The sequence below is a fragment of the Dendrobium catenatum genome, unplaced genomic scaffold (genome assembly GCF_001605985.2).
Source record: "Dendrobium catenatum unplaced genomic scaffold, ASM160598v2 fragScaff_scaffold_156, whole genome shotgun sequence".
In the NCBI taxonomy this organism is placed as follows: Eukaryota; Viridiplantae; Streptophyta; class Magnoliopsida; order Asparagales; family Orchidaceae; genus Dendrobium; species Dendrobium catenatum.
The window spans coordinates 2,840,306-2,857,187 of NW_021318618.1; the positions used below are offsets into that span (position 1 = coordinate 2,840,306).

Here is a 16,882-nt window from a genome sequence, read left to right on the forward strand (position 1 = left end):
TAACGGTGGAAAATGTATCTTTAATAGGGATATATATATATATATATACTCGATACATATTTATAGGGATATTTAGCAATTGTCAAATAGATTTAGTAAGAATATTTGGCCACAGAAGTTATATTGCCTATCAAATCAATTGTCAAATAGGTTGAGTAAGAATATTTGGCGACAGTTGTTGTAGTGCCTATAAAAGGTACTTGCCAGTAAGAAAATGTTACTTGTCCAAATTGGTCAAATCAAGAAGTCATCTCAAGTGTGCATCAGGAAACTCTTGCAGAATTTTTCAAGTAGAAGAGAGACACTAGCGACGACGGAGATTAGCCTCTCAAGGCCACCTGTTATCATCCAAGCTGTCACATCACCATTAACATCACTTGATCCATCTACAGAAAGGCAAACCTCAAAAGTTCATGACTATGACCCCCTAGGCCCCAACATTTCTCAATTTGTGGTTATAACCACCAGGGGACTTAATCCTTAGCTCCCATAGGTCGCCTCCATGGACTTACATCATAGTCCAAAGAACTCACCCATGCAAACTCGTCCAGTATGATCCTTTTTTAAAGGTACACCCAGCACACTCACTAATGAAGACTTGCCATGCGGCTAAGAGCCCAGTATAACACATAAAGCCACACATGCACCAACTGCTCATACCACATATCATTTACAGACTATAATAAATCATGATTAATATTATACTTTCTACTTATTATGTATAACTTTTCATATAGCCTTCCAGGCCTTATAAATAATGGATAAAGAGGCATATTTTAAGACTTTTGGTGAGCTTTTTTTTATACTTTTTTACATTCTTGAGCATACTTTGCATTCTCATTCCTCTTTCACTCTCCACACTCACCAAATTCTGTCTAAGTTCTTTTAGCTTTTGTTCATAAGATTTCTTGTCAGTAAAGCCATGTGTCATCCATGAAAAAAATTGGATCCAACACATTATATAAAAAAATTTAAAATTCATGTCTCTTAGTGTGCATAATTATAGAAATATATTTGAAAGTATATCTCGGATGAAATTACTCAACATTATACATGCAAATCACTTATTGAAAACCAACCACATAGAATCAAATTGATTCGAACTAGTTTGAATTTGAACCTTTGTTCAAACTTATCTTCTCATTCTCATGCAATCAAATTTAAGTCGTGAAATATTCTTCTTCATCTTCAAACATTGGCAATCTCATCAATTTCTTTGGCAATTGTTGACCTCCGTATAAGTATCACTACTGAAGCAAATAAAGGTGATTATGATTGATGATTGTTGGCAGACATGACAAAGCACAAAACTGCCCAAATGACATCTGGTCATGAACAAATTTCACCATTGCACTTGAAAACATCAAATTACCCATGAAAGAATGCCTCACGATCAAATTGAATGAAGATGATCAAAATTGACAAACTACAAACACTATGTTGCTCGAATATCATCTGTTCACAAAACAGACTTTGTCGTTGCATCAAAAACATAAGAAATGCATAAAAATGACTATAATATTATCTTGGTCATTGCATGAGCGAAAGTGTGAAATCAACATGAGTTTCGAGACGACAACATGCAAATCAACAAGTATGAATAACGAGGAATTGTGCAAGGGATCAATTTACATATAATTTATTTTTTAATGTACTAACCCAACCTCCGTGAAACCCACTTCTGTTTCAATCTCTAATCCAATCATCAACATCCCTCTCATCTATCGTCACCTCAAGGCTCGTTCACTTAAATACCTTACTATAACTAGACCATATATTGCTTACTCCTTAAATCTCCTATGCCCTACACGTGTAAAAGCTATGCTATCACACTTCTATATATAACATCATGGTATTGTAGCCTAAGTAACAAATATATGAAAAGCTTTTACAGTATTCTAGTTGTAGTATAATTCTCCAGCTCTTTTGGCATAGTGCTGTAAAAAGCATTGTCTTCAATGTAAACACTCCATAAAATGTTAGAATTTTGACCCACCTCATATAATCTACAATCCTACTCCTCAACTCCTCTTTTATTTAAGATGAACACCACTTTAAAGACATTAACTTATGTGACATGTTATATGCAAGAACAGATGCATGTGGAGATGGTGTACCTTTGGTACTTTGTTAAGATGCACAACCTAAAGATGATGTTGTTAAAGTTTTGAGTAAGGTGGGTGTCTGGTTGACAAATTTTTTTCAAACTAGTAATGTTATAGAGTCGTAATTAAGCTAATAGTATGAAAATGTAATAACATGTATTTTGAAAAAAAAAAATTAGGAGTCATTTTAAGTGAAATATGAAAATAGTTGCCTTCACCATAAGATTGATATTATTATGTTTTAATTTTATTATTTTTTTCATAATTTTTGTGAATTGGTGCAAATCTTTAAGAAATTGATATCTATTGGTACAATTAGGAATTTTGCAAAAGTATATTTTAATATTTATTTATGTATTCTTAAAAGTTCTAAATAATATTTAAATTGTCACTAATATTAGCTTATCCAAAATAAAATAATACTTTCAATACATATGTTTTGACCGCATTCTTGTCATGAGGTTGACAAAATTCAAATTCAATCAATCAAATCCAGAGTCCAGTTCAAATTCAAAATTTCCAGACCAAAATTTAACGGTAAAGGCCCATATCCTATAAACTCTTATGGGTTATTTTTCATTCACCTCAAAACCCAATCAAATGACACCCAATTCATGATTTATCAATTGCATATTTATTAGATATGTACCTATGATAAACCATTCAAATTTGAGGCCAATCTGAGACCTCTAACCTCAGAAACTTAATTAAAATTCAAAGGCTATAAAACTATCAAACATTTATAGTATATGCTTCTAGACTTAGCATCTTGTGGAATTTGACATTAAGACCTTCCCCAAAACATTTAAACATATATGGATTCATCATTATGACATATCAAAACATAAAATATACTTTGGTGGACCTATGTTGACCAGGGTCCAAAAGACCAAAATATCCCTTAAGGGAAAAATTGAAGTTTTCTCTAAACTACAACATGAATCAATCGAACCAAGCCATGTAACCTATTCTATTGCATCTTAAACACCATTAGAAGTTCATTGAACTTAAACCCAATATTTGGTTTGACCTGGTTGACCAAGTCAATCATGATTAACTAAAGTGTCCTTTAAGATTTTAAACATGTATTTCAATCCAAATGACATTGCCTTAGCTTGAGACCACCTCCATTGGTCTCTAATTATCAAACCAAACTTGTTAGACCCAAACCCAACCCATTAGTTGACTTGGTTGACCAAACTAACCCTAAACCTAAACCTATGTCAAATCTAATCCCTTAGGCATTACCAAGCCAACCTAGGGTCCTAGGGTAACCCATTAGGTCCCTAAGAGGGTCACCTTGAGGGACCATCCTTTGGACCCAGTTGTGGGCTCCAAAAATTCGGCCCCGGCCTCTGCTCGCTTTTCTTTTCATTCGGCGAGGGAGTTTTAACTGAATAAGTTCTGAGGTAAATTTTGGAAGGCAGATGGGTTTGTGGATAAGACACTACCCATAGATTTAGCCCTCATTTTGTGAGGACTTTATGATCTGAGTTCTGGTTTCCTATAGATGCAAGCCCCTATAGTTAATTACCCCTCTCGATCACAAGAGAGAACTTTCGTTTAAGGCTAATCGTCAATCAGATACGTAGAGAATACATGTTATCTGGCATATAGTAGCAGCAACGAGTTTGGATTTGGAAATTGAAGGTTTGGATGTTCGAGAAGTTGGAAAGTTGGAAGATTTGATATTTAAAATTGGAAATTTTACCATCTTGCACTTAAAGTAGATGGTGGGGGAATGGATGATAGAACCGATCAATATCCCATGGTTCCGTCGTCCCGGGCAATCGTGGTCCCTGGTCTACTTAGTCAGAGGAGGTAGTCGACCCAACCTGACAGAAAAATCCTTGTCATCGGCAGCCATGGGTTGCTTCGTCCAAGGAGACCTTATAGATCGGGGGTGAATGTTTGTCTAAGGGGACAAATTAGAATCCACCTTGGCTAACAGAGGGCTTTGTGCCCTATCGATCATATCCTTTTGATTCATATCTCAAGGATTTTGCGCAATTAAGGAGCATATTGGCTCTGGCCATAATTGCTATCTGTGATGCTATTTGGCGGCAAAACCACTCGGTTCAGAGGGCCCCGGGTCATAACTGTTTACCTGCAGTGCAATTTGGCGGCGAAACTGCCGGTTAGAGGACACGTACCACGTCCTTACTGGCAAGAGATTATTTTGAGAATGGATCATAGTGATATTTTAGACTAGGCATTTAGCTCTTTTGTGAGCTGAAGTAAATTTTAATTTATCCACCTCAGCAAACTGTTGCGGAGGGTGGATAGATTTTGCTTTAAGCATTGATTGATCTATTTCAATTTTAAATATTTTTGGACTTTTGAGATTTTGGATGATCTTTGGAATTTTTGGATTTTGGTATTTGTGTGGAGTTTTGGATTTTGATAGGCATTTGGGTGGAGTTTGAAAGACATTTGAAATGTACTTTGGATATTTGGGAGACATTTGAAAATATTTGAAAACCCCTCCGGTTGAGATCTGCATTCAACACGGTCATCATCGGGGTGTTCGGGGTCATTTCTATTTGTAGCTTGAACCTTGTCAACTCAGCCAAGCTATTGACTGAGGATCGGGTTTCGTAGGCTTCGAACCTTTATTAGTGAATTCATATTGTTGTAGGCCTTGAAGACCTAATATGAATGTATTAAACAAATATACCGGTCACCATCACCGTATACTTGTTTGATTGTTCGAATCCTGTTGACTTCTATTGACCCGTATAGAAGGATCAGGTTTAAACTTGAATTCACTTATTAACCCGCGCAGCGTCCCTAGATGTCACGTGTGTACCAATAACACGCTCGTCGGGGCCCATACGGGTGTTTGGGGGCATTTTATAATTATTGATTGAACCTTGTCGACTCCTATTTACTCGCTTAGGAGGAACAGATTCAAATTTAATAACCCGCGCAGCATCCCTAGACATCACGTGTGTACCAATAACACGCTCACCGGGGCCCTTATGGGTGTTTTGATTGTATACCCTCTTTTAGTGTACCTAAGTGTGTACAAACTACAGTGCATGTGCGAGGGTATTTTTGAATATTCATGAAACGTCTTCTATTCGCTTCCAAGAACGTCGCGAATCCGGTGGCGTGGCGTTGTAGTATGTGGACGCATTCTGTCTGCTTGTACGAATGTTGCAGATCCGGTGGCGTGGCGTAACAGCTTCTGAATAGAGTTGTTCGCTGCTTCGTACAGGTAGACTGTCGTGCACTACTTGTTGCTTTCTGCAGGTGGCTCATGGTGCACTAACTAATCTCCTGCCTTAGGTCGTAGGAGATTGCACTTTTCATATTCTTCATGTATTTTGTTGTGGTATTTGATCTCATATAGTATATCCTCCACTGCTATAGGTAGGTAGGTAGATGTACTCCATAAATTGAAATTGACTTCAGGATATTGCACTTACTAAAGTCTTTTTACATCTACCCATCAGTGGCATGTGGCACATACATCTGTCTTCGTAGAGATTGTATGTGTTGCATATCTTTTTGTATTATTGATTGGTGGACTGCTACATCTACATGCATGTCTTCTAATTCTCATAATAATTATTGCTTATATATTTTGTTCAGGCTCAAACTATACATCCCTTCCTATTTCATTGCTTGCAAGATTGAAAATGGTTGCCTATGTTCTGATGTTGATGGTAGGAGTGTTGTAAGGTAGCAACTTCATTTGCTAAATGTCCATCATACATTGCTCATGAACATGTTGTATCATTTGTGGCATAACATCGTATTCCTCATTCAATTGAGATGATCGTTGTAGGCTAATTATGATTGCTCAAATAAGCTTTATACCAAAGCTTGTAATGACTTCATGGGTGAATGTTTGCTTGCTTGGATGAAATTCAAGTGGATCACTCTCTTTGATTTTGCAACTCCACATGTTGTTTGCAACATGCATGATGATTCCACATAAGCCTTTTATTCGTTTATGAGCAAATTACATTCATTGAGATTTTAAAACAAGTATTTTGTTTCCAAATCAAGCTTGAGTTAATATTCAATTTGTTTCATTTGAGTTCAAATCTTATGCAAGCACACTTGAGTCCAGATCAAGTCCCTTTCATTGTTCAAGTTCAAGTTCATGTCCATTGTACTTAGTTCAATCAAGTCCAGGTACGATTTCACCCGAAATTTCGGCAGCCTCCCGGCGTCTCCCCTGTTTAGGGGAAAACTACGAGAAACTGGGCCTTTCCCACCACGCGCAATAAAGGCGTGTATGGTAGGTGTCCTCAGACGAGGGCACCGCGGCCATGATTTTTTGTTCCTCACACCACGCCCAATAAAGGCGTGTATGGGGTCTTTGACGGTACCTGTTTAAAAGATAATTTGCTTTTCCCCCTCTCGGGGATACTTAAAAGTGACACAATTTGCTTCCCCCCGCTCGGGGGTACTTATAAGTGACACCGCCTCGCCGTAGGTGCCGCACCGGGGTCCCTTCCCACCATGCGCAATAAAGGCGTGTATAGGCGATTTTCCGGTGCGCCACGAACGCCGAAATAGAGTTTAGGTGATTGCCCGTCTTATCGTAGGCGTCGGACCGGGGTCCCATCCCACCACGCGCAATAAAGGCGTGTATAGGTGGTTTTCCGGTCCGTCGCATACAACGAAGCGACAATCTAAGTTTAGAAGATTCGTAACTTCGTGGGGTTGTAGAGGTTGGCACGTGGATCGAGAGGCATCATTATATTTTTTCTTATTATAATTAATTATGCTTCATAATAATAAATTATGATTTAAAAATAATTAATTATAATTAGCAATTAATCTTAATTAATAATAATTAATAATAATTGATTTAAATTAAAATAATTAATTTTAAATAATTATAATTAATTATTAATAAAAATAATTAACTATAATAATACTAAAAATTAATTAAAATTTATTTTAACTAAAACTAATTATTATTAATAATGATTAAATATAATTAAATATTTAATTATAACTAAACTTAATAAAACATAATTAATTATCATTATCAATTAATTGTTATTATAATAATAAAAAAATGCATGATTTGTACAGGATTAGAAATAGAATTTAGTAGGATTTACTCTAAATCCTATTAAATACATGACATAGGAGTTCCTCAATCCCATAGTGAATTAAATCCACTATTTTCCCCCTTTTGCTTTAGAGTTCAGTAGGCCTTAAGGGATTTGGCCGAAGAAGCCCTTGTAAGGGAGAAAGTTACCTTCACAGCAAGCTACCAGGCGTTGCTTCCGCTGGACAAAAGGGGCGGCTCGGGCTGGGATCGAAGACTAGAGGGAGAGAGCTTCGGCTACAAGCAGAGGAGATCGGGTCGGCACAGAGAGGATCGGTACAGGTAGGTGGAGCTTTCACTATGTTTCTCTCTCTTTCTCTCTCTCTCTCTCTCTTTCTTTCTCTGGATCGGAAGCAGCAAAAGGGGGTCGGGAGAGGAGAAGAGGTCGTGAGGAAGAGCAGGAGTTCGGTCGTGGATCTGGATTTCGGGAGGAGAAGCAGCGAGGCGTTCGGCTTCTATTTAACGACGCCTGTGGTCGTTCGATCGAGGCAAGGTCCAGGATTTGCGCTGGAATCCCGGGAATGAGACACCAACGGCGCCGTTTGCAGGTTAGCGGGATTCCTGCAGGTTTGGTCGATGACGTGGATTTTTTTATTTTGATTTCTCTTTTTCTTTGTTTGCTGTTGGCTATAATCTGAAGGTTAACACCAGTTTGATTAGCCATATGGCTTGACCCAAGTATTCAAAGAAGGATCTTCATGAGCCAAAACCTAACGTAAGCCAAATTAGATCAAACTAATGCTTGCATTGGACCCTCCATAACCCATTTTACCCACTCTAGTTTGCCCACCTCATGGGTGCACCTAGCCTAGTATTTGAGCTAGCCCAAAGTGCCCAAAATCACTATGGGCTGAACCAACTTCCAATCTAGACTCCATCAAGACAAAATGTCACATGTATTGGATAACCTTAGGTTCCTTACCCCCTAGTAAGCCTAGCCCCTAATTTAACCTGGGTTAGGACCTAGGCTAGCCCAAAGTGTCCAAAAACACCTTGGGCTGAGCCACTTCCCACCTTATGCCCCACTAAGGCCAACCAATGCTTAAATTGGGTTCACCTTGACCCAATGCATTTTACCCATTCAGCTTGACCCTTAACTTTACTTAGGTTATACCCAAACCAACCTAAATCATCAAAGTTAGGGTCAACTCAAGCCACCTTCAATAATTGGGCCTTCTTATGCCCAATTAAGCTCACCATTGATCACACTAGACCTCTAGATGCCTTTCCACCTCAACCTGACCCAAGCAATGGACGATGATGGTCAGAGCGAATGAAAATGAGCTTAGGTGGTCCCCTCCATCATGAAACTTATCTAAAGCCTTCCTAGGGCTTGAGCTCAATGGCTTTAGGCTCACGAGGCTTAGGGAAATAGTCCCCTATAGTTGGCAAGCATCGAGTGGCTTGCCTGATCAAACCCTATCGTACATGGCCATGGCTGAGGTCTAAATTAGCCACCCTTGTCCAAAGCATGTCATTCGCTTCTAGCTTTTCAAAATCCTTCCCAGAGCTCTCTGAGCAATCACTTAGCGTCCCCCACTCTCCAGCCTTCTCTAGAGTCCATTTTGAGCGAACTCCGATAAACTCTTTTCACCTTTCGCTCAAAGTGATACCTCTAATGATCCTCCAATCATGACATCTGAAGGAGAAGCCCTTGCCATCATCCCTTGAAGATTCCTGATATAAGGTGCTAGCTTTTGGAGCTTTTTTTGATGTATAAGCCTTAACTCAATCCCCTAGTTAGGTAGCTGTGGTCAAGTATGAAACAAATAATCAAACTACTAGATTTTGACCGTTGTATTGATTGTTTATGTTGTCCTGATTCTCCCTACAAAATTTGGTTAAGGTTCACTAGTAGGATCTCTCATATCATAAAAGAAAAGCTTCACCGCTATGGAGACGTGCGGGAGGTGGAAGATGCGATCAGAGTTGTTTATGTTTGACCATGATCATGCATAAAACTTAGGTTATTCTTGATAGAACCCTATGGGTATTTTTGTAATATTAGAATCAAATTAATTCACCATGGTTTGAGACTTTGAGAAGTTAATCTTTAGCATTTTTTGACATGTCCAAAATTTTTCCCTCCTATTTGATATAATTAAGGGCATAATTTGGTTAGTTTAGACTTAATGGTCATTAATTGGCCCTTAAATTCAAATTATTCTATTGTTCTATTCAATGAGAATTAGGATTTTATTATATGTGTACTATTTATGTTTGAGTCAAGGGTAAGATGGCCTCTGGTTTTATCCCCCTTCTCGATCTAGATAGCCCAAATTAAATTCTCAAAGGTAATTATATGGTTAACGTAGGTGGTTTGGTTAACCATCTTAGAGGATCCACCATGGGGCCAATTTTGGTGGGTTTTGACCTTGGGATCATGTGAAGTCATGGTCCAAATTTCACAAAATTTGGAATCTAGTTGGTCTAACATCTAGGCAACCTAAATTCCACTCTTATAAGTGACCTAGGATTTTAATTACATCATAAATAATTCAAATTAAACTTAAAAAATACAAATAATATATGAAAGTGTTTATAACTAAATCTTCTATCCATGAAAATTAAAACCCCTTTCATTGAACTTCAAATATAAACTTAATTTAATAATTGAGGAAATTTAATAATTAATTAAAATAAATAATTAAAAATTATTAAAAATACCAAATAAATTCCATACTCATAAAAACACTCCAACAGATCATCCCTAATTTTTATGACGATTTCAAGAATTTTGGAGTGATTTTAGTACAAAAACAATAAAACCTCTTTAATCAAGCAAGTAAATAAATTAATTAAATATGAAAACTTTAAAAAATCATAACTAATTCTAGAAAATTTTAAATTTACCCAACTTAGTATCATTTTACTGAACTTAGGGTTTAGTACTTATAAAAAGTAGTATTAAAACTCCAAAATTCAATCTAAATTTAAAAGTCAAAATTAGACCCCTTTATTTAATGAATTAAAATAATTCTTAAAATCCAAAAAACAAACAAATGATCAAAACTCTAATAAAAATTAATCCAAATAGTAAAAGCATATAACCAGCCCCAAAATATACAATAAATACTCTATTAATGAAGTTTTTAGGATGGACAACCTCGAGCTGCGGGGCTATGTGCCCTAAAGAGGTTTGGTTTCTTGAACCCATTAATTGTGAAAATGCCACGAATGGATTTAGTGTAGTGCACAACTATAAATTAACTAATTAGTAATTACTTAACTAAAATTAAATCATTAATACAATTACATCAACCTAATTTTTAGAATGGACTACCTCGAGCTTTGAGGCTTTGGGTCCTAAAGAGGACTGGTTCTTCGAGCCCGTTGTGATAATGCCACAAACTGGTTGATGGAAAATTAAAATTATCAATCTAATGAGTAAAGTTAACGACCATTTAACTTAAAAATCATCAACCATTAATTCCAACTAATTAAATTGATTAAATAATATTAATTACTATTGGATAACTCGAGCCTATGAGACTATTAACTTAGCACCAGTGAGGGTGAAATAAACCTCACGGTTCTGATGTAAACAAAGCTAGTAATCCCCAACACTTAAAATTCATCCTAAAATGAACACTAAAATACTAACACTTAAACTCAAATTAAAATTCCCTTTGACTTAAAACAAATAAATTAAAATAACAGAAAACTTTAACAACTATCCAACATAGGACACATCCAAGTCACACTACATGATGCACACACTTTAGATGGTTTATTAAAACAACCACTTATAGTTTTAAGCTAGGCCGGTGTTATTTATTTTTTTGCTATTTGTGTGCTGAAATTTTCTGTGGATTTCATTACATACTGGTTGTGATGAATTGATTGGTGTGATGCCTATTGATGTGTTGATTTTTATCATACTATTTATGAATTGTTGTGATGTGCACTAGATTTTCTTAGGTTAGGAATGATTTGGATGATAATAAAGTTTTTTACAGGTGGTCATGCTCTTGTAGGGCTAAAATAAATGGGGCTAAAATAAAAATTTACCTGGCAAATTTTGTGCAAGTGCTAAATAATTGCTAAGCCCCCTAAAATAAAAGAGCATGGCCAAGTGATTATGATTAGCTTAAATGTGAGCAAATGAAATTATATAACTACTTGGAATGATTTTGATTATAAATGTTTTGGATAACATGCAGGTTGTCTGGAGTCTTTTAAATTTTCTTATATGCATTTCAAGTTATTGAGTTGCAAAAGTTAATTTTAAATGAGATATTACCCATCCAATTTGAAGTCCAAAGAGAAGGAAAACATTACTTAGATGAGAGTATTTTTAATTTGGAGATTCAAATTAGGATGATTTATAAATTTATAGAGAAAAGAAACACCCCTTTAGGGAGAGGTTCTTTCCATTTGTATACTTGGACCTGATGAATCCAAGGAATTCATAGGAGGGAGGAAGACGAAGAAACAAAGACTTCAAAAATATCCCATTTTAAAATTACTTGCATCAGTCCTAGGACTAGAATTCGGATTATTGTCAGTGGTACCCTGCCTCTTCTAAATTTTGCAGACCCTAGATTATAATTAAGTGACTTTTGTCACATAGACTTTGCATTTACTTGGTATATTTAGATGATATGATTTGATTTTTGTGTTTAATTTTGCACATTAGAAGTTTTATAAATCTTTCTAGGTTTCTTTCTTACATACCGATTTTATTTTAGCAATGTGATTAGGCTCTTTAAGGATCAAAATTTTTCAACTCATAACTAAATAAAATATTTAGACCAACAGAGCAAGATAAACGGACCTAAGAAGTAAGCTTGGGTTTGTCGATGGTCACATGCCTACATATTCAATCTTCTCTTCCTTGCTAGGCACCTCCCCACTTGCTGGTATGGGTAGACCAGCTGGCCAATTAGGGTGCAGCTCTGTCTAGGGATGTTTTGCAAACTCTAGGATAAAAATCTATTTTTTAAGTCAAATTTTTAAATTGCTTCATATCATTTATGCATAAAATATCATTCGGCATGCATTGCATTAAAAATAAATTAAATTAATAAAATTTTAATTGCATCAGAGCATAATCATCGTACATCTAGATTATCGTAGCTAAATATTTAATCGAACATCATTTTGACCTTTTGGGGTCATATGTAATTCCTTTTTGAATTTGGCTATGATATTCATGATGAAAATTTGAATTCTAAATCTGAACCCATTAGAAAATTTTATCTCCGTCTTCTGAGGTGGTATATCATTTCCAATGGTATGTTCAATTTTAGAATTAAAATTCAAAAGTCAATTTCAAGTTTTTCCGAAGAAATGAAAATTTCAGTAGCTTTGCATCTTTCCAAAGCAAGCAAAAACAATATTTTTCACTATGATTTATATATTGAGTTTTATATGGTGATAGCTCATAAATTGCTTTCCACTTTATGGGCTCTATATACCCTTCTAAAAAAAATGTGTTTCAACTTTTGTAAATTAATTAGTAAGCTTACCCATTCAAAGTTTATGAATTTACAAGCCTGAGTTCTTTAATGATATGGAAATCTAGCACTTGATCCTAATTACTTAATTAGTAATATAAAAAAAATTTCTTTGTCACATTTATAACATGTTTCTCTAAGAAATATATCATATAAAAATAATACACCATATATATATTATAATTGCATGCCATGATAATTAATTTTATTTGATACATCAATATTTTTAAGATAGCAATATAATAAGAAATAAACTTATTTTGCAAATAGCTAACAAGTGCTTGAACAGATAAATATTTCAAAGATCATGCCTCATGCATCATTGAAACTAAAAAGAGTTTCAACCATATACATATGCAATAGTATATTATACACTTGAAGGACATGCAACTCTAACATCCATATGTATTTGAACTGGTTCAACAAGCACATCAATGATGTTTTCTTTCATGATTTTAGTGGATTCTGTATAAATATCTTGGGCGTCCTTGTATGCCAATTCAAGTACGTTTGTCAAGTTAATGATTGTCCGAAGTAAAGGGATAGGAATATTTTTCTTAGAAAATATGAATTCTCTATTCAATATTTTCCATTCTTCCTCTACCATTTCCATAAGTTTCTTGCATGCTTCTTCATTGGAGCATCCATATTCCATAACATAGCATTGGACAGCTGAAGCAACATGTTTCCTTTTTTGTTCAAACTGCAAGAATTAATGTTAATCATCGTAGTATTAATCATACTGTTAACTTATATATAGAGTTGGAGTTTATTCTAAAATAAATTAAATAACTTAAATATAATTGGATTTGAAATTAAACTTACCTCATTTGTAGAGATGTCATTCACCACCCTAGCAATAAAATTAGAAGATTTGATGATTTGAGGCATACTAGTTAACCAATCAAAAAATTCTTTTGAAATTTCATCTTGCATGCCTATGTATGACGCACATGCGAGATAACCATACCCAGAAGAAATAAGGCTGACTTCCAAATATTCCTTAAGCTTCGGAATATAGCCATCATCTGCCCATACTGCTTCTTGAATGAATGCTTTGGCCATTTTCTTCTTCTAATAATTAACAGTCTTTAAAAATATTGCTTACTAATTACTTGGAATGTAAACATATAATTTTCATAAAGATGATTACCTCCTCTTTGAGGTAGTGCACACGAAATGAATATTGTTCTTGCTCTAGTTTATTCTCAAACTCTTTGAAGTTCCTATACAATGCAAGGAACTCGTGTTGCATGTATTGAGGCAACTTTCCAACATTTTCAAGTTGCCAACTATCAGTGATATATATATGTAATCAAAATTAAATTAATATTAATTCATTAAACATAAATTTCAAAAATGATGAAAAATTTTAATCTAAATTTTACCTCTCGATTACATCTGTAAGCAATTGAAGCTCTTCGACTGTCCCATAAACATCATAGATATCATCAAGAATGGATAATAGTGATATCACCTTTGTCATCATCAATCTTGCACGTGAGTAGTGAGGTTCAACGTATACTGAAAGTACCCAAAAATAACCTTCTATTAGTCTATCACGTGTGAATGGTAGGCTTTTTGTCAAGTTTAAATCCTTCCACCATCTGCAAATTGATAATATGTCCGTACCAATGAGTAAAAATATGACAAAAACTTTTGGAAGATTTTCAAAATAGAGAATTTACTATGAAACACCAATACATGTGAGTTATAATCATGCATTATTTGAAAATAAAAATAAAGCTATGACTTAAGGAAATGCATTTTGCAACATTTTTTTAATAGTAGCACTTTTTGAAGGAGCTTAACTATACTGTTGGGAAGTAAATTAAGAATGAAACAAACAACAAAAAATAAAACAAAGGACAAGTAAAACATGATTTAACATGGAAAAATTCAAAAATGGGAAAACTCATGAAATCGAACCACACTAAGAAAACCTCCTTGAAAATGGGAGAAATTGTAGAGATTTTCACACTCACACCCTCACCCACCTTCCCTAGATGCAAATACAAAAATATCTCACCAGTTACACCCCCTTGAGTAGGGTCACTTTGCACCCCCTACGACACTTTAGAGAGCTCCTTGTTGAGCTCAACAAATGAAATTGAAGTTGATTCAACAATGCAACCAAATTGATCAATACAATCAATCTCCACTAAAGAACTAACATATACATATTTGTAATTTAAGAGCTTTACTAATTGAAAGTAAGATGTGCCAGTTACAAATAAATATGATTATAATTCAAACTTCTTGAAATTTAAATAGATAAAAGTTTGAGAGAACTTACATGGATAAACTTCGTGCTTCTTCTTGATGAGTTGCTTGCAACAAATTAAAGTCCAATTTTGCAAAATTAAGGAGGGTTTCATTGCATATGCTTTCTTTTTCAAATATTGATAAGTAAAGTTTAGCCTTCAACCTATCTACTCTTCTGACTAATGGTATTTCCAAACTGCTTGATACCATCTCTAATAAATAGGGATCCATATTAGAGGCTAAAGTCTTGAGCTGGATTTTTGAAAACTCTAAGGCTTTATCCAATATTTCTTCACTAGGCATAGAAAGATGTGCTGCTTCATATAAGCTTAGCAAAGCTTTTACATCGTTATTTAAATAAGACATGAATTCTCCTTTTTCATCCAAAAATTTGCTAAACACATCTACAAAAAAGAAAAAAAACAAAATAAATGTTTAATATATACATAAATACCTCTTATATATACAAAAAATATGCATTTTGATCAATGTTATGATGAACAAAACTTACCACATGAGATGTGATATCTTTGTTGTCTTAGTAGTCTAAAATGGAGTGCAACTGTGTATAGATCATCATAGCCGGCACTGGTTTCATAAATTTTGAGTAATTTCTCCTCTATTTCCTTTTCAAAATGATAGGCCACTCCAAGGCATTGGATCCTATCGATAAGCTCTAGTGAATGCAATTGATCAGTGGTATCAATGAGCATTTTTCTCACGTCAACTTTTAGCTCTTCATTCTTTGATTTGAGCGATGCCTTATTTTTGCCACACAAAAATAACGAGCATTAGTTAAAAGTGAAGACGCATATAAATCCAACTGTACGTAGAGAGAACTTAGTTACTGTTGAAAATATTTTGACTGATACAGTAATATAAAAGTTCTTGCTTTAATAGATTAATATGAAAACAAATTATGACCACTATTTCCATATGTTAATGATGTAATTAAGATCTAAAGGTATCTAAAGAATTGCTATAAACATAAAAATCCATTAAAATCTGAGCTGAAACAATGGATAGAAGTACATAATAGCTTCTAACTAAAGCCTGTAAAATTAGACAGAAGACATGACACATAAAACACCAAAACATAATAAATTTCTCAGATTTTGTCTTAATCGTCATTATACTATTTTAATATTTTGTTAATTTAAAGCAAGATTAAAGATAGTAAGATGCTAATTCATTTGTTTTGAAATTTATAATGTGAAAATTTTCTAAACTATGTAGGATTAATTGAAAACATTGGCACTACCATATTTATGTCAGGGAGTGGAGGCTTTGAGATAAAGAAATCATCCCAAACACTTGGATGAAAATTTGCTGATTGCCGATCTTCCTTAGGTGGAGGAGAAAGCAGATCAGATTGAATAGACTCCATTGTTGGTCACTCCTATAGCATAGGCATGCTATTTATAAGCTAAAACAAAGGAGATTGATATTCTTTTTTAAATACTTCAACGTGACTAGTCTGGTTCATTCAATTTTTATAATGAATGATAAAGCTGACGTGTTTGGTTGTTGCTGTGATTGATTTGGTTTATTCACTTATTTATCATGAAAGAGAATATCAGTATGGCATAACAAGTTTGGCTGTATTTTTGATAAGGTCATGCGTAGTTTAAAATGTTAAATTTAATCTAATAATATTGATATAAATATTTATTATTAAAAATTATATATATTTAACTAGTAAGTTTACACATTTTACAAATTTTATAAAAATATTCAGTAATATAGAGGATTTTTCTCGAGTTCTTTAATGATATGGAAACCTAGGAATTGATCCTTAAATACAAATAAAAATTATTAAGTAATATAGAAAATTTTTCTCTGGCAAATTTATAACATGTTTCTCCAAGAGGTTATAGAATATAAAGATAATATACCACAAATTATTATTATATGGCATAGTAGTAAATCTTATTTGATACAAAATAAAAGTAACTACCATGCATCTGAACAATTGA

The 16,882-nt window shown here is 34.4% G+C and overlaps 1 protein-coding gene across 1 annotated transcript; it reads right to left on the bottom strand.

Moving 5' to 3' along the window:
• Positions 1-13,008: 13,008 nt before the first annotated feature.
• On the bottom strand, positions 13,009-16,293 carry LOC110094036 (alpha-humulene synthase-like). Its single transcript, XM_028701312.1, has 7 exons — positions 16,168-16,293; positions 15,418-15,667; positions 14,938-15,310; positions 14,030-14,248; positions 13,795-13,933; positions 13,467-13,715; positions 13,009-13,344 (listed from the first exon to the last, which is right to left on the bottom strand). Exons 1-7 carry the CDS (start codon positions 16,291-16,293, stop codon positions 13,009-13,011), a joined length of 1,692 nt encoding a protein of 563 aa, XP_028557145.1.
• Between the last annotated feature and the right edge of the window lie 589 nt (positions 16,294-16,882).